Source organism: Diadema antillarum, unplaced genomic scaffold (assembly GCF_040938485.1).
Source record: "Diadema antillarum isolate AM-2024a unplaced genomic scaffold, OU_Dant_1.0 seq00000297_RagTag, whole genome shotgun sequence".
Lineage (NCBI taxonomy): Eukaryota > Metazoa > Echinodermata > Echinoidea > Diadematoida > Diadematidae > Diadema > Diadema antillarum.
In genome coordinates, this window is record NW_027271320.1 from 2,467,274 (window position 1) to 2,493,724 (window position 26,451).

Sequence of the window (26,451 nt, forward strand, 5' to 3'; positions counted from 1 at the left end):
TCAGAAAAATAGCATGCACCATATTGCGATAATAGACTGATGAAGATAGAAAAAGAAAACAAATCCCATGAGCATGTAACAAATAATACTAGCGATTAATTTTCAATAAATCTCGTTTGTTAAATATTTCCCCCTTTCTTATTCGCTCTTTTACAATCATTTCTGATGTATGTATTCAACTTACAATACCTATTCTCATTTGTCTTTATGAATTCTCTTTTTTCTGTTATGTCTGTATTATTTTTTTCATCTCTAGCACAGAAGTTCCCATGGGGTTTACGTGTCATATACAAATACAACAGACTGAGGACACACACACACACACACACACACACATACACACAATGCAAATCTTACACGATTGTTGCAGTTGAGCAATCAGCCGTTCGCTCCCTCTCGTCTACCTGACAGCCAGTGGATGACCGCACGCTGTAGTCGCCATTGGGTCGCCCATATCCACCGTTAAGGTCGGGCTTGTGGGACCAGATGCCATTGTAACGGTCTGTACCTTAGAGTGAGTTGGTTTAAAACAAGGGGTGGTGATATAAGACGGTGCATTTTGGATTCATTTTGGTGTATTACGTATGTATTTTAGCGTTCTGAAGCTCGCATTGCGAATTGTACCTTCTTTTTTTTTGTTCTTCTGTGTTGAGAAAATTTCTTTCAGCTCCACCCCGAAAAAAGAAAAGAAAAAAGAGCCTATAGTATCCTGCTGATAACTACTACAATGTAAGGTGTTACCTTTTGTAAGCCTAGTGTATACTGAAACTGCAGTTTAATGCTGTGGATAGACTAATGAACTAAAAAAATGAAGACAAAAATGAAATGTGTGTGACTATAACAAAGACAATTAGAAAGCCATAAAAGCATAAGTAAAACAAAATAAATGAAAAAAAAATAACTTTCCTGTTCCTATATACTTACAGTTCATTGCATTTGTTTTCATTTGAGCTATGACGATTTGTGCGTGTGCGTTGAATGCGTGTTTGTGTTTTCTGAATTTGTAAGTACACCCGAAAAACAAAATAATTTCATATCGTTTGTGTTGTTGTTTCTTTTTGTAAGGACATTTTGTGGATTTACCCTCAAAGATATTTATGAAAACGGTTGTCTCAGTTTCCGTCATTTGCACTAAGCTGTTATTGTGACATTGTATAGAAGGTCCCGTATTGTAATTTGATCTCCTGATTTGAAAGAGAGAGAAATGATAAGTTTGATTTGTATGGGTAAAACGGAATTGGAATCTTACTGTCATATTGAATTCCAAAATCCCCGTAACGCTGGTTCCAGTAGTCAGGTCCATACCAATAGCTTAAAACGATGGCATAAGGGTTGAGTAGGAAAATGAGAACAGTCGACAGGTGGTGGTTTTTCATTCTTTGACCGTTTTACACACTTACCTCTGGGGAGGAAATGAAAATGACACACTACAGAGGTTTATTGCAATGCCCAGCTGTAGTGCGGGAAAGTTCCCTAAAAATATAAACTCAAACAAACAAACAAACAAAAACACACAAAAAAAACCAAATAAACAAACAAACAAGCAAACAAACCAAGAAGCAAGAAAACATAAATACACTCTAAAGAGTTCGGCTTTGGATGTACGTAGAGTGGAACATCATAGTTCCCTAGAAGAGGTAGCAAATCATGATAACTGTTATGGTTTCTTGAGCGATATAAAGAAAACATAAACTAGCATGGAACTATGGAGACCAATAGAACATAAACAAGTGCCATAAGCACATTCCCTACAGCTCAATTGAGATAAAGACCTTTATATCGTGAGTTTTATGTCCTGCCATAAATGAACAGAAATATCGCTATTAAAACAGCCAACTATTACAAGCCAGTGATCTAGATGTGAGTACGCACACGTGCCACATAGGTCATTATTGTACAACTTGTGGATCGTATTTGCAAATATAGGAATTTTCGATAATAATTATGAAACTATATTAAAGTGCTGGATGACGAAGAGTCTATCAATATTCAACGTGATTTAGCAGAGAGTACGACAGTTGATACGTGCATGTAAAATCCAGCTGTACAACACAAAACCTCCCCAATGAAGGAATACTCCAACGACCACTATCAAAGTCTGAAGGCAGTTTGCTTTACAGCTGTTTTGCAACGCTTGTGATCAATACTTTCCCGTTACTGACCAAAGATATGATAGTCACGAGGTTCTCAATATGTAATCACAATCGCAGTAGGTCCTATATCCATTCTTCCGATGTATAGTATATCAAGAATGACCGCGTGTTTGGTTTGTTCTTTCCAATCCAGTCAAATTGGCGGAGCTTAAAACTAAACAAAATGTGCAAAAGTAAACCAGATATTGAGATTTCATAATAATAGTGAATTGTTGACAAACAAAGTTGTGCAATTTCGCTGGTTGTCTCATTTTAATATCTGAAGAACAAAACAAAACAAAAACAAAACGAAAAGAACAAACCAAAATAAGAGTTTTACAAACATTCTTAGAATATGACGAGTGTGAATGTCTATTATGGAGTAAAACTTGCAAAGTATCGGTGATAACTTACCGGAAAAAGAGTCAAATGTAAGACTTCAGATACCATTCAAGTTGCATACTATAATGTTGGATGTTGGAAAACGTCATGAAAGCAACGTATCAATGTCGGACAGAGATGAAGTTGTGTTTCTCTGCTGCCAACAGCAACGACATGTCTTTAGGGTGCTATCAAGCTGCAAATATTGCCTTCATGCCTACACAAATAGTATTTTGTTATGCATAGTTATTTATGATAATCTGTATTGATGTGTATGGTGTTTGCATATTTGTATAAACATTTTACAAGGTTTAGTAGCGATCACAAGCAGTTTATGGGAGATCAAAGTTCACCACGAGCATACCCGACTTTTCACTTTGGCCCCTACATAATATTAAAGGACATGACAACCTTTATAACGCGGACTGAGTGATTGCAGCAATATTAGTAAAACACCTCATTGAAAGTATTGGGAAAATCGCACAATCCGTTCAAAATCCATGCATTTTTAATGTATATTCGCAGTCCCTCCTGGTTGAGAAAACTACTACCCAGTATGATGTCGCACGCGAAGAACGATGTAAGGAAAATGTAAGGAGAATGTCACAAATTTTATTTTTTGAAAAACGTGCACATTTTGGACTTGTCTCTGATGTATGTTCAGGGTAATATTATTCCCACTGCCTTCTGAAAGAGGCAAGGCAATTGTTCTTTTATCATGCCCAAAAAAGTGTAAATGTGTTGCATTTTCTTTATCATTTCTTTATATCGTCCTACACATGTGACAACATAAGCTCTAGATTCTAGTAGCCTCCTCATCCAGTAGTGATTGAGCAGAAACTTGGGCTTAGCCTTTGGCTACGGTCAAAGTGGCGACCGACCGATTTGATAATGTAGCCTGCTCGATTGCCGCTGAAATTTTGGCACCGCCCAGCAGTTTTTGGAGATGTCGAGCAGGCTATAAAATCCCAGCGATGCCCGAGTGATGCCATTTCCCGTCGGTCACCGGTCAATTTCAGGTTGAAAAAAAAAAAAAAACCCAGTGAAATATGCAGTCAGACCGCAGCACCCGATAATTCGCTCGTATCTATTCAACTCGTATGCAAGCCCGCTCGAGGCTTGCATACGTAATGAGCTGCGTAAGGGAAATTTGTCCTTGGGCTTTCGGCAAAAAAAAAATACACCTTATATTCACAAATTTGGTATCAAATTCAAGGAAAATATGTAAGCTATCGTCACATGTTACTCAAATTATTTTATATGAAAACTATCATAGCGTAATTTGAGCTTGACAAATGACGAAAAAAAGTAATTCGTGTACTACACGCTCAAGACGTCAAAAGAATACCAAATTCACCATGCGTCTCAATGAAAATGCGATATTTGGTAGTCCATCTCTTAATCTTTGTATCTGTGTAAATATCTTAACAATGTGTCGCTTAATCCGGTCAAGAACCAGTAAAATATACATCGATGTCAGTGCTGGTCAGCTTGAAACCTTGCAATATCAAGAGTTAGCTCTCTCATTGGACAGCGCTTGCATTGAGCGCTTGCATTACTGCTACGGTTTCATGCCACGTGCGTGCATAGCGCATACTTGCATACAGGCATGCCTGTAGTTCAAGCGCTGAATGCAAGCACTGTCCAATGAGAGAGCTCTTTCGCACCACTGTACACTTTTAGTTAGTATTTTCTTGGACTTCTCCAAGGCCTTCGACACTATCAATCATGATATTTTACTTTATAAGTTATCGCATTATGGAATACGTGGGAAGGCCTTGGAGTGGTTCAGGAGTTATTTAGTTGATAGAAAACAATTCGTAACAATTAAAAACTATGATTCAGATGTCAGAGAAGTCAAATGCGGCGTCCCACAGGGAAGTCTTTTAGGGCCGTTATTGTTCATTATTTATATCAATGATTTTTGTCGCGTATCCGACAGCCTCTCTTTTATTCATTTTGCAGATGACACAAATGTATTTTTTTGCCCATAATGATATTGATTTTCTTGTTCATAAAATCAACATTGAGTTGAAGAAAGTGACAAATTGGGTCAGGGCCAATAGGCTATCACTCAATGCTCAAAAAACGAAATATATGCTTTTTAGTAACACTGTTGACAGTTTAAGTATGAATATAGTATTAGATGACTCTCATCTACAAAGAGTCTCACATACCAAATTTTTGGGTGTCATTGTGGATGACAAACTTTCCTGGAAATCACATGTTGATAATGTTTGTAATATAGTATCACGTAATATAGGTATAATAAATAGATTGAAATTTTATATTTCACAAAAATCATTACTTATGTTATATTCGTCGTTAATATTGCCTCATCTTAATTACGGAGTATTAGTTGGGGCAACACCCATCAGAATTTATTAGACAAAGTGTTTCTTTTACAAAAGAAAGCTCTTCGTGTTATCTGTAATTCCTCTGTATGTTCTCATACAAATATGTTGTTTGCCTCCAACAAGCTCTTAAAAATGACAGATTTGTTTTTGTTTAATTTAGGGCAATTTATGTACAAGTATTGTAATAACTTGCTTCCATCTATTTTTGATTCTATGTTCCTCAAAAATCAATCATTTCATAAATATCCCACTAGGCGATCTGGTGAATTTCATTTACCTCTTTTAAGAACGATTTTTGCTAAAAACTCACTTATTTATGTAGGCCCAAATTATTGGAATTCTTTGAATCATGACTTAAAAGATGCTCCATCCATATACTCTTTCAAGAGGAGACTGAAGTCTTTTTTATTGCAATCGTATGACTCTACAATACTGAATTAACCTTTTGGCTTTTTTTTAATACTAACCTGTTTACTTTGTCCCCTATTCGAAGAGGTTTGCAATGTTGTCATCTATGCCATTTTTTACCCATAGAGTCTAGTAGCTGACTCTCCGTGTGCTACTTCGGTTCATATATCCCTCTATTTTCTATTTTCTTGTCTTTCTTCAAGGCGTCAAAATTTCGCTTTCCCCAGCAACTATCTTCTGTTTCTCTCGGCATGCTTCTGCCGAAGATCGCTGTTTATGTTTATGTTGTTTCTGTTGTTCTGTTACTGTTTTTGTCTCTTGTTTGCGTTCTTGTCTGCTATTTTGTCTTCAGTTCGTCAGTCTTGTCCATCCCGTTTTGTCCTTTACAACCTTTTCTTTAGTAGTTGTCTTGCTGTCTAGTCCTGTTTTATGTTAGTTCGCGTCTATGTAAATGTATTTATTTGTTAATCTAATTTGTAGTGGGCTTCCAGACTTCTTCCACTTTGTTATCTGTTTGTATATACGACGGTTCAATTTAGGATCTTTTCGTTGATGTTCTTCTCCAGAGGGACCCACATACTACAAGCTCTGTCTTTTTAGTGGGTCCCTCCATTTTTCGCATTTAAAACAACGGTATACATGTATTTCGCTTTGATCACTTATGTTTCTTTTCTTGCAATACAATGTATGATTACTTTTACAATAGGTCCTCGATTGTTATACTCTTTTTATTTCACTATGTTCTACGTACCTTATTTTCTGTTACAAAATGAAGTGAAACATATGTTTTTTGTTGAAAAATGAAATAAACTTTGAACTTGAACTTGAACTTTGTGTGGAGCATACTTCCGGCTTAAGAGTGAATTTTACAGACATTTCAAAGCGGAGAAACTAGTATTGACTCCAATATATGATGAGCATCTAAGTTTCCTTTCTACGAAAAATCCAAAATAAGAAACAACAGTTTCTTAATCCGGTCAGGAAACAAAAACGAACTTTAGACGACAAAATCTTCCGTGAAAAGCAAGTAAAATTTACACATATTCAACTGATTATATCGTCATAATAACAACCGATATCATACGCAGTGGGTATCAGAATAAAGATCAAAGTCTGGAGAACAATTTACCGTGACGTGTAGCCATGATAAAGGTATGTACAAGTCGCTACAGTGTAAAAACCATAGCCCTGTCAAACTATCGCAAAATCTCGCACGTACTAGACACCTTTCGAACGCAAAGATCGTCAACTAGAGTGCTGAATACATCTTGCCGGATCGGCTCATTAGCATACGTGCTGGGAACTGACTGTATGGGGATCTTCTCCGCGCAGAGTCTGAGCAGTCACCGAGCGATGCCCCGGTGGACGATATCTCACCGGCCACCGGCCGATTTTTTCGAAATTGCTCAACGACCGATTAGTGGATTCTCAAAATCTGTTTGATTTGATCAATTAAGAAAATTATCAACAAAAAAAAAAACAACAACAACAGCATCTAAGAATTACTATCACGGAGTGAACCAATATTTACAATCTTGTTTTAACTTATGTATTTTAATGTTTACGGCTTACAACGTGTGTTGCATGTTTGATGTGTTATTTTCATTTTTATTTTGACTGCAATTAATCAATGTTTGTGTGATAGCGTGTGTGTAAAAGTGAATAACAATTATCTTAGAGCACGTGATTATGAGGAACATTGATTATGTATGTGCTATAAATAAATCACATTTCATTCATATCTTGCTTCATTAAATATTTGAAATGAACAATCACGACTACGCAATGAGCTGGAATTCTGTTCTGACATGTTGGCGTAGTGAGTGTTGTTATTGTGATATGAACCACTGCGAACAGAATGACAATTGATGCATTCCGTCAGAGCGCTTCAATCTGAGTTCGTGTTAATCCTTTCTGTATCATATGTGTCAGATGTGCACAAATCTAACATATTTATCCATGGGCAAGAAGGTGACAATCTACTGCAGAGGGTTTTGTTTTGTTTATTTTTCTTTTTCTTTTTTGTCGCTCATATTCTTGCTGTGCTTTGCCGTGGTTTTGCTTTTGGTTGTTTTTATAGTTCGATTAAAAACCCAATTACTGATAACCTAACGTCTCCAGACATCTGGACATGGATCTGGATCTAGATGTGTACGATGCAGGGCCCTACTGCTGTATAACGCATCGGCTGAGAGAGGGCGTTGGGTTAATTAGAAGGTTCTATCGATGATGGCGAGTTGATAGTGGCGTCACTCAGGTGATTCCACTCGATGATGGTAGGAGGAAAGAATAAGTTCCTGAATTCTTCTGTTCGTGCTCTTATTTGGTTAAACCACCTACTCGTATTTGCCACTTGTCCATCAGCAATTTTCGAGTATCCCAATTTGTAAATATCTTGACACACATGTCGACCAGATTTTATAGATTGAACAAAATTTTGAATCTGAGCCACGTATATCGTACCCGGCACGTTCTTGTCTCGGAAAAAAAAATCCTACTTCATGAAATTGTTTAATCAGAGTAAATGTATACTGTCGATTATTCATCCAGGGGAGAAAAAAAAAATGTAAGCATTTGCATTTACTTTGTGCGCACTGTAATGCTGTGAAACACACACACACACACATACACACATACACACACACACACACACACACACATAAAAGAGCAAATACACACGCACAACACAACATTTAATTATAGGAATATCAGTTACAACAGGTGGGCAACGCATACGTCATTGCGCTTGGGTCTTAGCATAGCCATAACACGCATATATATATATATATATATATATATGCTGGATTCGCACGGACTCGCACGGTAGCGTGCCAACACCACGCACGGTACCGTGCCAACACCTCGCACGATAGCGTGCGAGATGGTCCGCACTCGACGGTGGCACGCAGCCGCACGGAGGCGCACTGACTGGCACGCAGCCGCACGGAGGCGCACGAGGTCGCACGGGGTCGCACGGGGGCGTACAGAAGCGCACGCACCCGCACGAGGCCGTACGAAATGGCACGGAGCCGCACGCACCCGTGCGAAACCGCACGCAGCCGCACGAAGCAGCCCCGTGCGCAGTGCGTGCGGGAGTAACATAACTTAATGGTCTGACTGTGTATATATATATATATATATATATATATATATATATATATATATAAAGACCGTTGACTATCAGGAAAGTCTGATACAGTATTCCGTCACGGACAAGGCACAACTACTGGCTGGGATGTCTCTTTGGGGGCCGGAGGTGTGAGGTTGCGTCAGTGAAGGACAAGATGAGGTGGGTCTCTGAACAGTTTATCTTCGTGATAGTAAATCGGAGCATGACGTTGGCAATGTAAGTCCATTGAAAAGCTAACAGGGATTAATTTTGTCATGTTTTTTATCACTGAATTCTTTCTTTCATCTTTGGCTCTTCATGGAGGGAACCTGTCCAGTCCATGGATGCGTCGTTGCTACGCCTAACGCGCACAGACACACTGCGCGGTTACCATGCACTGTCGCAGCAACTACCAGACTAGACGAATTCCATCACAGGCAGGTTAGTTTTGAAATCCGTCCGACCAGGTGGGAGCAGACGTATACCCTTGTGTGTATGTTCTGCTTCAGAAACGGATTTTTAATCTAACATCACATCGCATCCTGGTCGCTGATGAAGAATGCGATGACTAACCTGTTTGGTGTCTTGTTTCTAAAACATGCGCTTTCCTCGCCAGGATAAAGCGTTTTAATGCCATTTTAGGTTTTAATCAAATATATATATATATATATATATATATATATATATATATATATAGCTGAGGCACGCGGCTCTCGCAACTCTCTGCCCCCAAAAGGAACGTATGCTAAAGAGTTGAAAGGTTGGTCCGTCGGGTATTCGAGCTTGGGTCTGCCTGAATCGCTATGACGTCTCCGTGGCCGAGCGGTTAAGGCGTTGGCGTTCCATGCCAAAGACCCGGGTTCGATTCCCGGCGGAGACCAATTTTTCAACTCTTGCGCTTTTCCAAAAAGGAGGAACAATAAGAGGAATAACGATGTCAAAGCTACGCACCGATTTCTCCTCCCTTTCTCATATCTCATATATATATATATATATATATATATATATATATATTATTATTATTATTAATGGTATCTTTATTCAACAAATCATTGATCGCAGCCTGAGGCTGAATTACAAATGATTTTACAAAAGTGAGAATATACATACACAGTATTACATAAATATACAAATGTAAAATTACAAAATCAAAATGACACGCAGGCTCACACAAAACAAGAACATTTCGAACAAGAAATTCTCAGACACTGCATACACAAGAAATAATGAAAATTTGAATTGACATGGATCATTGACCCTAAAATAATCACTGCCAATCAGTACATGAATATTCATTAAATTCCATAAAATTACATTATACCTTAAACCATTTCCGGTTATGAGAAAAAAAAATATCACATTTTCACTTTATGTTTGACCTTTAACCGTAATATTTCCAAAACAATTTCTGCCCACCAATACATACATATTCATTTAATTCCATGAAAGTTTCTTGAACCATTTCCCAAATATATATAAACAAAATTATTTTCACTTGGCGTTTGACCTTTGACCTCAAGCCCCCCCCCCCCGGAAAAAAAAATAAGTAATAAGAATACACACTAAGTTTCAAAATATACCCTCCAGCATTGCACAAGCATGGGAAAAACAAATAAAAAGATATGTACGTTTGGCCTTCATCTTTAACCCTAAAATTTCAAATATATATATAACATAACATAAACATAAATATTCATTAAGTTACATGAATGTGCATTGTACCTTAAACCATTTCCGGGTATGAGGGAAAAAAATATAACATTTTAACTTTATGTTTGACCTTTAATCCTGATATTTCCAAAACAATTTTTACCCATCAATACATATATATTCACTTAGTTCAATGACAATTCCTTGCACCATTTCCCAGATATATGGAAAAAAAAATATATATATATTCACTTGACGTTTAACCTTTGACCTTTGACTTCACGGCCTGAAATATTCTCTCAAATAACATAATTACACCTCAGGTCATTGATATACAAAACAGGTTTGAAATCAATTAAAAAAAAATGTTTGCCATGACAACGCTATATATACATATATATATATATATATATATATATATACGTTCAATGTATAGATATTGCAACTGCACACAATCTTTACAGGTCTACTATATACAATAATGCTAATGTTTTTGTTATTTTTGGAGGGGTTGTTTTCCCGACATGATTCTCTGTACGACCACCTCCGATCCCACGGTCGTGTTTTAGAAATGACAAAATCTCATGTTCCTAAGTTGTCAGTCTCCTTCACCACAAACACAATGATAAATTATAACAAAAAAAAAATTTAAGCGCAACAAGACACTAACGAATAGACATAAACTTTTTTTTTCTTTTATTGTTCTGTCTCAATTACCAAAGAGTCAATCTGCTTGGTTTTCTCACTGCAATCGTTCTTGTATGGAAATTATTTTGGAAAGATGAAAAACATGATTATATACCAATTATCCCGTCGCTGAAAATAGTTATTTTACAGGGTAATGATAATGTACAGCGCTAATAGATGGCTGAGAATACTACGCTTGTGAAGAAACGACACACAGGAAATCAGATCAAATTAAATCATATCGATTCAAATCAAATAGAATACATTTGCATAAAGTAATCCCGTACATTTCTGAGAATAAATTTTTTCTGAAAAAAAATTTCTCTTCTACGAGTGAAATTTGTCAAATCGCAACTGCTGCTACATATCAGGAATTGCGATCTTACAAATTTCATTCGTACAGGAAGCCAAATTGAAGAAAACTCTCAACCCAACCGTCACCCCTCTGCTTAATAATATCCTGCTATCAATAATACTTGGGATATTCAATTTCTGTTTTGCTTCGACAACATAAGGATAATGGTAGCTCACATTTTGCAGCTTTATGTTCCCTCGCTTTCAACAACGAAAGTGTTAGGGTCCTACATATTTTTGTCATACTTTTCATCAAAATAATCACTACGTGGAATCAAAAGAAGGGCGTTGATACATGGACGGATTTATAGTTCATTGAATCAATCCCTGACAACCGCAGATTAATGGATGTGCTGTTTCAGTAAAAATGACTATATCTATCTATATAATCAACTTCAACTTCAACTTTCAACTTTATTTTATTTTTCCATTTACATTGAAGAAACGGAAATTATATACAATGCATTAACAGAACATGTTTGCAACAATGTAAAAGAAAAAACACACATGTGATCACGAGTAACAACGTAAATTCATTTTTTAAGGTATGTTCATAATATGCATAATACAAGGATTGGAATGGAAATGGAGGGTCCCACTAAAATGCAAAGCTTGTAGGGTATGGGACCCTCGGAAAATATATAAGAGAACAAATAATAACTTAATGAAACTACAAACGTTATATGAAATAAAAATAAAACACCCAATGTCATTATATATCTGTAACTAATTTTTGCGGGAACTACTGCACAACCAATAAGACTCATTATCAGCCGTAACACACCAGCACCAGTTCAGCGTGACTTCCTTCAGCAAGTGTTTCGACTGTTTCATGTGCAACGCTCTTGCTAAGTTTCTACATTTTGATTCAGTGACGTCATCGTAGTGTCTGTGTATTAAAAAGTTGTACAATGCTTTGCATAAAAAGGTGTAAAGAATGACGTTTAATGATAGCATGAATGATTTGGTACACTACAGCTCTTCACGGACGTCTCGCTTCCTTCGTTTCTTCCGTCGCCTTGCGTCAGGGTACGTCACCTGGAATCGGCCGGCATCCAGCGTGCTGGCTACGAAAGTCGAGTCGCCGTAAATTCTACCATGGTTGCCGTAGGGGGAGCTATCAACGAGCATTCTTGAACCTGCCATGGCAAAGAATTATATTTGCAGTAAACCAATGGAGTCAAACCAGTAGACGACCATGGTTGAAAGGTAAAAATAGGCAACCGCTGTAAACAGGTTCCAAAAAAAAAAGTAGCGAGAGGGATGTTTTATACACACGTTAGGGAGTGAAATCTGCTGACAACAACTGCTTCTTTGAAATGTTTTGTTATGGTCGTCCTTTATCAAAGCCTTCACGCCTTCACTTTTTGTACACTAAAAAAGAAAGAAAACAAAAACACTAAAGGTGTCCACTGCCTAGCTGACTAAGTCTCCTAGACGAGTTGAGCGGTTGATGTTCACACTTTACTGTCGTCAAGAGATAACTAAGAGGATGGTTGCAGATCGCACTGATTGACAGGTGGTCGCTATCAAAGACTATAATTCATCAAACCAAACAAATATGAAAGTAAAAGATCATTGGACTTACCACTCTCCTCCTCGTCCATAGTGTAATGTCCGTCCAGTAGATTTTTGTGTTTTTGCCACTCTAGGCTGGGTAATGCCATGTGTTCCCGGATTTCGTCGTCGAACAGAGGAAGGCCCCAAATCCGTACCTACGGAAAAGTATTTTGTGACCACCAGTTATCACATTACAGAAACGCTACCTTTTATGTTTTTAGTGTCAAATAGAATCAAGTCCCCAACCCATCAATACATGCTCAAGATATTGGCACAGCAAAAATTCATAAACGAAGACTACAGAAATTGATTCGTTAATGTGCCCAATCAATCTCAAGATGTTCTATATAACAGTGTTCAACATGGGTTATCAGATTCATCCAAATGTCCAAATTATGGATATCAATTAAATGACATTTCAACGTCTAATATCATTCACCGGATTCCACCAGAAAAAAAAAGTTAGCAATGTCCCAAATTTCAATGCAGTGTTATTAGAGAGTATTACCCATAAGGGGTAATTTTGCCAGCGGCCAATATTAGCGGTATCATCCTTCTTCCGGGTTTCGTCTTTAACTTTACATGTAAACACATGCACGCACCACCAGTTCCCAGCTGGCGACATTTGTGGGTATCATCCTTCTTCCGGATTTACATTCACACACCAAGAAATGAGAGTTTCTCGCGTAGAGGTTTCGCGATGAAGGGCAAATTCCCATACGTGAGCACGTAAAAAAAAAAAAAAAAAAAAAAAAAAAGGACGAGCGCGTCGCGTACCTGAATTGTGTGCAGGCATGTGAGTGTAGCTGAGCGCAATGGTGTAGGGTTCGACCTGACGCCGAGTGAATTTGTTACCGTAAATCGGGAAGTTTACATTGTAATGATTTAAGTTATTGCTCGAAGATACCTGAAATGCCTGAAATGGGTAATATTTATATAAATATGGACTGTCTACTTTCGGGGGATACGACATTTATTGCCCTCATTAGAATAGTATTACAGTAGTAATACAACTCTACTTAGGGCAATAAATGTCGTATCCCTCTCAAGGCCAGTCCATTTCATATTATTGTTATCCTTTGGTATTTCGTGTATCAAACACAATTTATAAGTCTCGATTTTCAATCTTTTTGTCTCAGGTAACCGTTAACATCAGACGCTTGTTCGCTGTTTTGATCAAAATCTAATGTGTTACCTGCAACCATGCAATGTTTAACCACCTACCCTCCAGCTCTCTGAGTATAGGGGAGGGATTGGTAAAATCAGGTTTTTTTTTTTTTTTTTTTTTAATTGCTCCAGGATTATCGTGTCATCGTGATTATTTTCCTTATGTGTCATTACTTGTAAATTGTTATTTAGAGTTTGACAAAAGAGATGTACTTCAAATAAAATGAAGTCGCTTACTGCGCTGACAATGAATAAAGCAGTCTGCTTCACGTGTTAGGCCTACTTTCACCGTTAAACGAATTTTGATTTCCAAACAGCTTACCACTTTTTCTGTTTTGTTTTGTAAGCATATCACCCTCTCAAAAATGGTAGGACGAAGAATGAAAAATGTTACGTACGACATATCAATGATCTAAGTGAAAATACAATTTTGGATTTGAAGACATCCAATATCAAATCTTTGTCTGATCAGATCCGTTTCGATAACATCTTATTCAGACCAAAAGACATTGTATACATGAATAAAGCATCGTAGTATAAGTGAAATCCGCTTTACCTCATCCACAGTCCCTTGAAAAAAGAATCCGGCAAGGTCCCTTCCTAATTGCATTTCAGTATCCATTTCCTAGACAAGAGGTGATTAAAACGCAAAGACGATGGGAACAAACATCAAACACCGTTTCATAAACAAAATTTTACATCATTTTCACAGAAACAACCAAGGAAAAATGTACTTTAGTAACACAGGAAATGAATAACACTGAAATACGCAACGAAGACATTCTCCTTCAGCCTGACACCTTAATGTCTTTTCCATAGGCATGTGCGTAACATTTGTACATATTATTTGGCATCAGCATCTAACGGTTAACACATGACGCTACCAAGATGACGGATACGATTAGAGACGTTAGAAATGATGAAAACATAATCATACATCCAATCCCCTGACTCAAAGCATTGTATTATTGGTACATCAGTTTGAGAGTCACGTGTCAAACGGTATGGAATGCTCGGCAAAATGGGTGTATCAAACGATACCGTCGATCCTAACAGAACTTTTATAGAACGTGAAGAGACATGTGTCAGTCAATTTTTATTTTCACCTGACAGGTTAAAAAGGAGGAAAATACCAAAAAAAAAAAAAAAAAAGAAACTATGTGAGCTTACCCAAGTATATGTCTCAATATTAGAGAGTGTGGCTTCTTTAGTCCCATTGACAAACAAGGACAGCGTAGAATCTGACGAATATTGGGAAATGGAAAAACAAATTGCATTACATCACAGAACATTTTGTGTTGCCTTTACACAATATGCAAGGAATGTAGTGGTACCAGCTGCTGTTTCAAATAATAACTCCAGAACCACGTTATTATTAAGATAGTCAAACGAAATGACTATGTGGTAAGTTGCCAATACTTCAGGAGGTATGATAAATAGGTATGGACATGATACGCTTAAATTCTCTCTTTTGAATTTGTTATTGCAAAAAAAGAGAAGATAAATAAAGAAAAAAATCATAACACTTATTAACGTCCATTATGAGTAATGTTCAAGATGATTATCAAAACCACAGGGAATTATGCTCAGCTTAAAGCCTTCATAAGATTTCTATCGTTGCTTTTTCTAAGAGCTAGAAAAAATTAAACGGACAAATGAGCTCAGAAAGGGATGAGCAAAAACAAGGTAATTACATCGCCACACAACAATCTCTCAAGGCCGTGTCACACCTTTCTTGCCAAGCCTTGCGCGCGACTTATGAAAAACAATTTTTACACCCGGAGGTCCCCGCAGGTGACCCGCACATGACAGTACCTAGCATGTATCTCACTCGTAGTCACCCGGAGGTGCGCACGCAAATCTTGTTACCCGCAATCATGTTTAGGCCTGTCACACCTTTCCGGGCATGCTACGCGGGCTTGTTGTGGGTGGGGATTTTCCAGCCTACCAGACAATTTCTGAGGGCGGACAAGGATTTCGGCGAGTCAGAGCATGTGTCTTACTTGCTGGAAGCGTTCTACTTAAATTCTGCTTGCGGGTATACTGTGTGACCTATGTATCAGTCGCGTGGGGGCTGACAACTCAGTGAGGGAATTCCTCTGAAGGAATGGCAGAAGTCCCACAGAATGCCATTATCTTGGCTGCATACGGGGACTTCGAAGTGCCTGCGTGGGAGTTGCCTGCGAGGTGCTGCCGCTGAGGGCCTCCTACTGGCGTTCTGCGTGGACCTCTCCGGGCATCCCCGCGACTCACCGGAAAAAAAAAAAAAAAAAAAAAAAAAAAAAAAAAAAAAAAAAAAAACTTGGCTGCGGTTAAATGGGACTTGCGTGCGCACCTCCGGGCAACTACAGGCGAGATACGCACTAGGACCTGTCAGGTGCGGACCAACTGCGGAGAGCAGGGTAGCAAATATGTTTCCCCGCAAGTCAAGCCGCAAAACTTCCCCAGATCCGGGTATGACAAGGCCTTGAGGATGCTCAAAACCTGTTCCAAGTGAGTCGTAGGGGTTCGCTCTCAGAGGTACACGCAGAACACCAGTAGGAGACACTTACCGGCAGCACCTCTCACCAATTACCCCCTGGGCAATTACCCCGCACCCTTCCCCTGGCCCTAATCCTAATCCTAATCCTGAACCTAATCCTATCCCTAACTCAAACTCCTAACCCTAACCCTAACCCTAACCCTAATCTTTACTCTAAGCAGTATTTAGCCGGGGGGTAATTGCACGGATACGCTCTCAGGCAACTCCAACGCAGGTACTTCTCAGTACCTGTAAGTCGCTCGTAACGGAAAACGGATCAGTTTGAGTGCTCTCAGGCAGGTCACACGGAATACACGCAAGTAGAAGATAAGTAGCACGCATCTATAATAGGTAAGAAACAAGTGCGAAACTCGCAAACGTTCCTGTCCGCCCGGGGAAATTCTCCTGCGTGCTGGAAAATCCCTCCTCGCAACAAGCCCGGGTAGCCTGCCCGGAAAGGTGTGACACGGCCTTTATACTAACTTGTTTGTTTTCATTCAAAATTGTGTGTGTTTGTTTTTCTGTATTAGAAATAAAGGCTAACATGCATTAAATGCTCTACCCTGTACGTCAAGTCGAACGGCCACGTGGGCCCAGCTTCCACCAATCAGAGGACTTGTTGTAGTAGTTATGTTGAATGATCCGTATTTACCCTGAAGATACCTGCATTGATGTAACCAGGGAAACCGCGTAAATGAAATTCCACATTGTGTTAGCGAATTCCGATGAAGTGCTGAAAAACACAAACAAAACAACCACACACACTCACACACACATACAAACACAACAGCCACTAACAATAATTGTCAAGAGTCAGTAACTTCCTTTCTTGTAGTTTGAAAGAAAATAACAATGCTGTTAGACAATAATACTACATATACTACTATTACTGCAGTACAAAATTATAACAGTGATGATAATAATGATGATAACAATAATGATACTAATGATACTAATGATGATAATGAGAACAATAATAATAACTTTTTTGATATGTCATAACTTTGTCGCTTCCATGGCAACGTACCCATCTTGTATGACGACCAAGATGCTATCATCCGCTGCAGCGAAGATTGGAAGAGGAGTAGAAGGATAATTTTCCTCCAGGAAACACCAAGCTTCCAGCGTGTAGCTACCATTGATGCCCAGCAGCTGAATGGAGGGGAGGGTTACGTAATCATCCACCCCATCGAATTTCAAAGCCATGTTGCGTCTGTAAAAAGAGACTAGATCTGTCAACTCCACTGAATGCAAATGCGTGCTAATAACTTCCTTTCTGCTTTTTCGTTATGTACTTTTCTTACTAGTTAATTCTACCAATTAATCTTTATCACATTTTATCAACGAGAAAAAAAAAATATCATAACAATCAACGCATAAAGACAGTCATGTCAAATTGAGAAGGAACAAATAGGGCCAAAAAGCATTAACAAAATCAAGCGTAAAACAATAAAGCAAACATAACAAATTGAAATAAAAATGAACCAAGGTAAAGGCGAGGAACGGTAAAAATTGATAAAATTGAGAGACGGTGAACCCGAAAGAAAACGAGAAAAATTACGAGAAAGGAAAATGGCGAAAGCAAGACAAGTGGAAGACGGACTTACATGTATATTCCATAAAAGCACGATGAACTTAAAAACAGCAGCAAGCGAATGTGGGGCATGGAAAGAGGATACAATAATGATTAACGATGATCGATGATGATGGAAACAATTAAATGGAAATTGAAAAAAAACGAATCATAGATAATACTGATACAATAATCATGATATTAAAGCAATAGCCAAAATAGAGATAGTGTGTGTACGTGTCTTATTTTTTCTCATAAACACCACCACCACCAGCATTACCACCACCATCAGTTTTAGAAGTGGATCACACAGACCTGTCAGCGCATTTGTATTGCAAGTTTGAGAAGATGACATTTGGTTGGTCGTAGACGAACACTCCTAGATGACCACCAAGGAAGGTAGAGTCAAATAGATCACCAGTGTCCGTCAAGATTCTTCCTTTGGACTGTACGACCAGTCTGTTTGAAACATTGAAGTCATTAAACATCATCGTCATGTGCATAATAATTATCATCATCTTCTTTTTCAATTGTGCCACACTCACTATTGCTGTCATCATAATCATCATTCTCAACATGATTTTTGTCATTAATGGGAGTGTGATTATTTCCAGGACCACTGCTATCACTATGATTAACGTCATCGTATTCATTATCTCTATATCTGTAGTCACAATTGACATTGGTATCATCACCTTTACCATAGATTTTTTTCATAATTATTAACAGCGTCATTATAATTGCCTCCGTTGTGATCATGGCACTGTCTTTATCATCACTATCAACGTCATTACCTTCGTTACCCTGGTAATACGTATCATTGTTATCATTATCAGCATCATCCTTATCTATACCATCATCATTATTGGCATTGTTATCCACGTTGTAATTATATTTGCCACCACTATAACCATTTAATGGTTATATCATAACACATGTTGTTATGATCATCATTATCATTTACCGCTAACATTATCACTACCAACCTCATAACAGTCATGTATTTGTGTTTATGGTTATAATCATTATCGTCATTTCTATTGTCATCGATTTCGTCATCGCCAACATTATCATCTTCATTAATATCTCAATTGCCATCATTCCTCCCACCTGATGAGGCCAATTGATGGCCTGAAAGTGAGTTGCCATAGATACGCAGTCCTGTGCTGCCATCCCTGCATCAGCGGGTCGTGCCAGATGAGCTCCACCTCATCGTTGGTCGTGTAGGAGTGCCACAGGGCGTTGGCCAGCGTGGACCCAGGCCCGGTGGATGAGTGCACTCTCTTCAGTTATGATGGGTAAGGGGAGGTAACGGATTCATCTAAATAAATTGTGTGTTTTCTCACATTCTTTGCGCATTAGAAGGAAATGAAACACGTCGTACAAATTAGATTATTGAGAACATAGTAGTAAATGTAGAGATTATAATTGTCATTACGCTAAATATGTAAGGTCGACTCATTTTGAGAGTAGAATCAGACAAAAGGCATATGGCTCTAAATTGTTTTTCAGTCTATCCCTAACACTTTTTATCTATTAAAGAGATTATGATAACAGCGTAAGCGCCAACCGGATAGATTATATCTTGCCATACTAAACAATGCTATATCTACACTTTTTGATCTTGATGCGATATTTTTTTCTTTTTTTTTACACGTCCTTGTCTGCAATATACATTATATTCTACCAAATCAGATAAAGAAACGTATTTCCATCCTGACATTGTACCACAAAACCAACAAGAAGTTGTACCCCTTGATTTTATGTGAGAATTAAAAAAAAACCCGTGAAACGGGTCAAACAAGTCAATTTTGAGATTTTCCATATTTTGTGAAAGATCTATTCCCCTTTTTCATTCATCTTTAGTTTGGGATCATAAAATGTATGGGAAAGAGAGTTTCAACATTTTTTCTACAGTTTTTGTTTGTTTGTTTGTTTGTTTGCTTGCTTGCTTTAGTATGAGTAGTATGATCAGGTATTGTGTTACAGACGCCTTGTCATTTTTTTTTACTCCTTTGCACACTCTTTACTTTCAATTCTAATAACTTTTGAAAGGGTAATGATACAGCTTTGAAAGTTGATATCAATCGTGGACAGAATAATAGAGTTAGTAGAGCATTTGCAATTTGAGCCTAAAATTCCATTCATTGTTGTTGCTACAGTGTTTTAAAATCTATTTTTGTCCCATTCATCGCACAGGTAACTCGGCTTATCTTAAAGAGTAATTGCGACCGTGCGTCACAAAACAAACAAAAATTCGCACCCCTTCATTTTACGTGAGGACTCAAAAAAAGGTGAAATGGGCCAACCGAGACAGTCTTGAGTTTTTGATATTTTCTAAAAGAACTATCCTTCTTCTACATTATTATTATTTTTTTTAAATTATGGATCTTAACATGAATAGGAAATGGTGTTTTTAGCAGTTTTTCTTCAACCCTTTTTAGGGGGAGAGTAGAATGATCAGGTATTTTTCATTTCTTGAAATCCTTTGCATACTCTTCACTTAAAAGTCTTGTGCGTATTGAAAGGATAAGGCTACTGCTTTGAAAATTAGCATTTATCATTTGCAGAATGTGTTAATAGAACATGCTCAATTTCACCTAAATCTGACAATCCCTTCTTTGCCGTCGGTCTAGTGGTTTACATCCTGTGTTTTGTTCCTTTCATGGCACTGCCAGCACGGTTTGGGAAAGATTATGGGCTTGAATAGACCCTGGAACAAAGCCTCTTTTCTTTGTAATAGTTCACACTTTTCCACACTGCGTGCTTTCTTTCCAATATTTAGATAGGTTAGAAGAGTCCATTGGAATTGAGTTATAGACTGCTCTTCTAGAATGTGCCCTTGACTAAAATCCATGTATGGCGACATTCTGTTGGTTTTGTAATGCAGGGCCACACGTATAAGCGCTTGAATAGACCGTGTACTTCAGAACCTCTTTTCCCAGTTCACACTTTTCCAGAGTGAATGTTTTCTTTCCATTGTTTAGATGTATTAGGAGGGTCCATTTGAATCAAGCTATACACCATTCTTAAGCTTAGGGTCTGCTGTCTTAGAATCAGCCCTTAACTAAGCAATCCATTGCTGGCGATTTTTTGTGATTTAAATGGTACAGGGTCACATTATACATATTTTATGTTGACACTGAAATAACAGCTCGGATGTATTTCATCAATACGACTAATAACTCACGCCTACAGACGCGTTACCATCTCAAGAATTCATATCATTCGCCGTCATACCTTAATTTGCAGCCCCCTGATGCCAGCAACATATTTGTTCCTGTTAAGGTTGCTGTGCCTCCACATTGCGACGTAAAATTTCCTGTTGCTCTGGTAACCAAATACTAAACCGATGTAGCTGCCACCCTCGTCTCCATTGACGAACGTTGTGCAGCGAAAGTCTACCGGTCCAACGGTGTCACGCCCGATCAGCATTACTGGGGATGGGGTTGAGCTTAGTTGTGATAACTGAACTTCTTTGCCCTATGAAAATACGGGAAAAAAAAAAAACATACGCACTTGCTGTAACAAATGAAATGACAACGAAGAATAACAAGAGCGGAAACATGTGGGCCTAAAACACAACAAAGTTGGAGAAAATAGAAAGTAGAAGAACATCAATGTGGATCATGTTAGCACAATTTTGCAAAGAATCGTTGGGGCGCCAATAGAGATGAAGTGAACATGATTATAGGGGGTCTAAAAATGAAGAAAATCCGGCACACTGTGACACTCATGAAAGCAATGCTACAACATTTCTTTCAATGGAAAGTTCTGTTATTAATGCCAACGTACACGCTGTGATACTGCTCTCTCTGTCAGTACAGGGTAAATTTGAATTCATTCACCACAAATGCCACATCACAATGATATTATCATTAGCCTCATTTACACTTGCTAACATCGCGATTTTTAAAATCGCGATATTTTGGTCCACCGTTTACACTTGCGCAAAAGCATGCGAAGTTTGAGCTTCACGAAACATCGCGATTTTTTGGTCGGTAGTGCGCATGCGTAATTTACCTCTTTTCAACACGGTAGATGAGTGGAAGCGCGCGCTATTCTGTTCGTTTTCACTGCAGGGCAGTATACACGTATTTTGATCACAGCTAGCTGGTTGGAATGTTGAGCCAGGGCTTTTTATCAGTGCAATGCACATATAAATTTGTGCTTCTCGAGACTGTTTACTTACGGTAAATAGAGCTTGCTATATTAGATCACAAACGTAGTAGGTGTGTAAAACTTCATCTACAGCAGCATTCAGGAGGATCATGAAATTTTGCCGATATGACGAAAGTGAGAAGTAGGACTTGGAAGTTAGGACTGGTATTTTATCAGGCGACAGCAAGAACTCACTCTTGTTACGTACTCCTGTATTCCACAAACAACGTATGAGAGCAGTACGGGCACTCCCGCAATCTGAATCAACGCATTTTCTGGGAGAACATTATTTTGTTAAGTCGTCATGGGGTGATGATACGTGGTTGGAGAACTTCAGGTTTGCTACTAGTAGTAGTTTTCACGTACTAGTTTCATCAGGGAGAGGGAGGTGAGAGACCACGAGCCGATCGAGGATCGGCCGTTCAGACCTGTGCACAGCTGTCCATACCGTGTGTACTAGTACTCTGGCCAGTGACCGACGTACTCTCTACACGTTCGATCCAAAGAGGGATCGGGAGCGCGCGTAAACTCCCGGTGGCATCCGATACCGAAAGTCACGTGATGAAAAATCGCGATATTTCTGCAGCTGAGGTTTACACTCGCTAACTTCGCCTCAAACTTCGCGATGTTTCAAAAAATCGCACTCCGGCTGGCGATTTTTCTGGCGATGTTTCGAGGGCGTTTGGGTGTAGTTGCTTAGCAACTTGCACCCAAATGTCGCGATTTTAGAAAAATCGCGATTTTTCCAAGCAAGTGTAAATGGGCCTATTTTTGTATTTTTGTGACCACAAAAAAAGACAAAATAAGACAGCTTTTGTAACATTCGTCAAAACGATTCAGATACGAGATACTTTCGCCATTACTTACAGAATCAGTGATATCCCACGATGGCTGGGAGTCAATGAACTCAAGGTTGACCGAATTGTACGGGTCAAAGGTCGTAGTGTAGTATCGATTGCTCTTAGGGCAGATATCGTAGATATCGCTGGTGCCGTCTCCGTCGTAGTCTGTTTCACATTCGTCCCCGATACCATCATCTGAAAGAGGGGATAGTTGAAGTTTTTTTCTTTTCTGTCTTTGTTTTGTTTTTGTGTGTTTGTTTGTTTGTTTGTTTTGCTTTGTTTTGTTTTGTGTTAATTAGGCCTACTTACGGTGAAATACATTCATAGTGAATACATTCATTTTCTACTTATGGAGCATATCGCATCAAAGGTGCATAACGGTATGCAGTTGGTCAATGCAAGAGCGACTAGAAAGTCTAGAGCCACATTCAAACTATTTTCTTTATACAGTCTCCTGTCCCCTTCGTTTAACTCTTTATGTGCCACGTTCTTCGCATCTCGAACTCAGTCGACGGCGTGCCATCTTGGCATATTCTACTCAAAAGCACCAAGCCACCCAAACGGACAGATAAAATCGCTAAATACCACTGTACGATGAAAGCGTTTGTCGCGATTCCATTCCTGTCACAGGTAGCTGGATTCCATGTGGTGATTGGTTATCAAGTGGTGTGCCCTACTGGATTAAGTTTCTGGTGCTTGTTTGCGTGCAAAAGAAATGTCTCCACAATGCATGACGCAAATCTCTCGTTTGAAGAGGCTACACCCCAGTAAATAATGCCAGTGCATATCTTGGCAATCAATGACTTAAAGTCAAAGATATAAAACACCTGTTTCTTGATCCTGGCCTAATCTAAGCATCAGTCATCGCCACAGCGCCACAGGAGGGGGGGGGGGGCACCGCGAGAGGAGGAGATTGTTTTGGTTTTGGCATGGGCCATGTAGCTCCATGGTGCGTGTGTGTGTGTACGTGTGTGTGTGTGAGTGTAGACATTCAGCGTATGCAGACAGAGCATGCCTGTACTGTAGTGACTGGAACTATTGTCATTCCATTTTGCTCTCCCCTTCTCCCTCCCCCCATCTCTCCCCCCTCTCCCTCCCTCTCTCTCTCTCGCTCTCCCTCTCTCTCTCTCTCCCTCTCTCTCTCTTTCTCAATGATCCAGTCAGCAGGCTGATTGTAACCAGGGAGGTAGTCTCACCTCCCCGTTGTAACTCACTGCCAAATAGCACATTGTCAGCACCGGCAAACTGGCAATGCTCTCCTTCTTATTCCTGTATTTTCGTTATTTACGGGTCAATTTTTTTCGTTCGAAATGTAAAATGGATGACCATAGAATTTCTCAATAGAATATAAAATTGAAAACTTTAGAAAGGATAGAGAAAATTGAGTTCACTTTGAATGGTCTGCCACAGGCAGATATCCTTATCATGCTCTTACGTAATACGACAGCTGCTTTCTCAACGATCCAGTCAGCAGGCTGATTGTAACCAGGGAGTAGTCTCACCTCCCCGTTGTAACTCACTGCCAAATAGCACCGGCAAACTGGCAATGCTCTCCTTCTTATTCCTGTATTTTCGTTATTTACGGGTCAATTTTTTTCGTTCGAAATGTAAAATGGATGACCATAGAATTTCTCAATAGAATATAAAATTGAAAACTTTAAAAAGGATAGAGAAAATTGAGTTCACTTTGAATGGTCTGCCACAGGCAGATATCCTTATCATGCTCTTACGTAATACGACAGCTGCTGGAGTCATCAAACCCTGGCTTGGCCTCCAGGTTTGTCACGCCTGAGCAGAAAGTTTATTTGCAATGGACAAGCAGGGCCGTTTCTTCCACCTCCCTGGGACAAGTACTTCGACTCCCAACTCCCAAACGACAAATATACGCACCCCACTTTGGGTACACCCCGGTTGGGGACTCGCCTCAAACGAGGGATTGACGGCATGATATACTAGCAGCTACTGGTCATTTGAAAGAAAAACGAGAGTTGATTTGTCATACAGATTACATCAAAGCAAAGTCTGGCATTTTCTCGACAACTTTGCTCATTACATTGACAGGATAACAAGAATCTACTTTAAAGTGAAGAGACTTGAAAAGCGGATTATTTCTCCAATGCATGGCTACATTGATGTCTCAGAATAATGTGGCACACAAGGGGTTTACACAATGGCACATAAATAGTTAAATGTCATGATAGATTATAGTGCCTAGATTTCAATCAATACGTTGCAAAATTAATATACCCTCTCTCCGTCCAACAAAACAAAGTCATGTCGTATTCACAATATTGCAATATCACAAAGTATCTCATCCGGTTTTTTTTTTTTAATGCAGTCAACATTCAAACTTAACATCCAAAAGATCAATAATAAAGCTGACAAGATAGAAAAAAAGAACAATTACTACTACCTATTAAACATTAAACTTAACATTCTCAAAATTAGAATGAGACAAACAAGCAAACGGGACATACATTTTAAAACCAACTACGCGTTACCATTTGTGTCTTCCTGGCTTGGGTTGGCATATAGAGGGCAGTTGTCAAGCCCATTTTGAATTCCGTCACCATCCTTATCATCGTCACATTGGTCGCCTAGCAAGAAAAGAAGCAACCATGCTAACAACAATAAAGAAAAAGAAGATATGCAGCTCTGCCGCTGCCTAGTAGAGAAACATGGTATCTACTTGAACTTCGGTGGCATCAAAGACACTCGCTGAAACGTCCAGAAATAGTATACTCGTAATGCTAGGACTCTGTCGTTGAACATTTCAGAACTGAATAAAAGATATAAAAAAGATAGAACAAAAATATGTTCTCCTTCAAGATTCACACAATTTTTGTTCAAATTTATAGGCCTTAATATGAAAACACAATGTCGAAAAGGAAAGGATATTTGCAGTCTGCACTGTTTCTGTAAGAGGAAACTCGGCAGCTGTAAATATTCAACGCCAATAGGGAAGCTGCATCCACTTGACAACGCCCTCTATCGGCTAGATTCATCCTAACTTTTCTTGAATTTCCTATTCACATAGAGGAACTGTAGTCTAAAAATAACATTGTTTTGTTTTCCTTCTTTTCTTGCAGGTACCTTACCTGTTCCATCACCGTCAGTGTCAGTCTGATCAGCATTGGGAATGATTAAACAATTATCTGAGATATCTAGAATGCCGTCACCGTCCCTGCAGTGAAAATAAAAAAGAAGACATGATAATGTAATAGTCCAGCCTATCATTTTAAGCGCAAAGCTATTGTGATTGCTTGGTATAAAAATGTAAAATTTCTGTAGAAAGTCATTTCAGCGCCCACAAGCCTTACACCAGCTGAGACGTTAATGTATTTTTCTATGGCACGAGAGTCATAATCATGCACTGTAGTGTAATTTGATCAACGATCTTATTTCAGACATTCATGCGGAAGGTTTGTGGTCACTAGTGGTAAGCATTTCTTTTTTTCTAATAAAAACAAGGTTACCTACGCCTTTATGAGAATGTGAAAGAAGGACTGAAAAATATGAATAAGGAGAAAAAGAAAAGAAGAAACAGTT

General features: G+C 38.7%; 2 protein-coding genes and 1 non-coding gene across 3 annotated transcripts in view; 1 reads left to right on the forward strand and 2 right to left on the reverse strand.

Annotated features, from left to right (window-relative positions):
* The window catches only part of LOC139730191 (uncharacterized), a 70,099-nt gene extending 69,606 nt beyond the window's left edge, over window positions 1-493 (reverse strand). Inside the window, exon 1 of the mRNA XM_071641086.1 lies at window positions 405-493. Within this exon, the coding sequence (XP_071497187.1) occupies window positions 405-493 (89 nt within the window). The remainder of the gene's footprint in view (window positions 1-404) is intronic.
* An 8,702-nt stretch (window positions 494-9,195) lies between these two features.
* Trnag-ucc (transfer RNA glycine (anticodon UCC)) lies at window positions 9,196-9,267 on the forward strand. The gene has a single exon. It is a non-coding gene; the product is annotated as a tRNA-Gly (tRNA).
* Window positions 9,268-12,050: 2,783 nt separating this feature from the next.
* Window positions 12,051-26,451, reverse strand: part of LOC139730192 (uncharacterized) — a 92,232-nt gene continuing 77,831 nt past the window's right edge. Inside the window, exons 35-45 of the mRNA XM_071641087.1 lie at window positions 26,001-26,086; window positions 25,404-25,499; window positions 22,928-23,097; window positions 21,140-21,382; window positions 19,010-19,182; window positions 18,215-18,358; window positions 17,354-17,539; window positions 16,889-16,989; window positions 14,976-15,046; window positions 12,667-12,793; window positions 12,051-12,217 (exon numbers count right to left, since the gene is read on the reverse strand). Of these exons, the coding sequence (XP_071497188.1) occupies window positions 12,051-12,217; window positions 12,667-12,793; window positions 14,976-15,046; window positions 16,889-16,989; window positions 17,354-17,539; window positions 18,215-18,358; window positions 19,010-19,182; window positions 21,140-21,382; window positions 22,928-23,097; window positions 25,404-25,499; window positions 26,001-26,086 (1,564 nt within the window). The remainder of the gene's footprint in view (window positions 12,218-12,666; window positions 12,794-14,975; window positions 15,047-16,888; window positions 16,990-17,353; window positions 17,540-18,214; window positions 18,359-19,009; window positions 19,183-21,139; window positions 21,383-22,927; window positions 23,098-25,403; window positions 25,500-26,000; window positions 26,087-26,451) is intronic.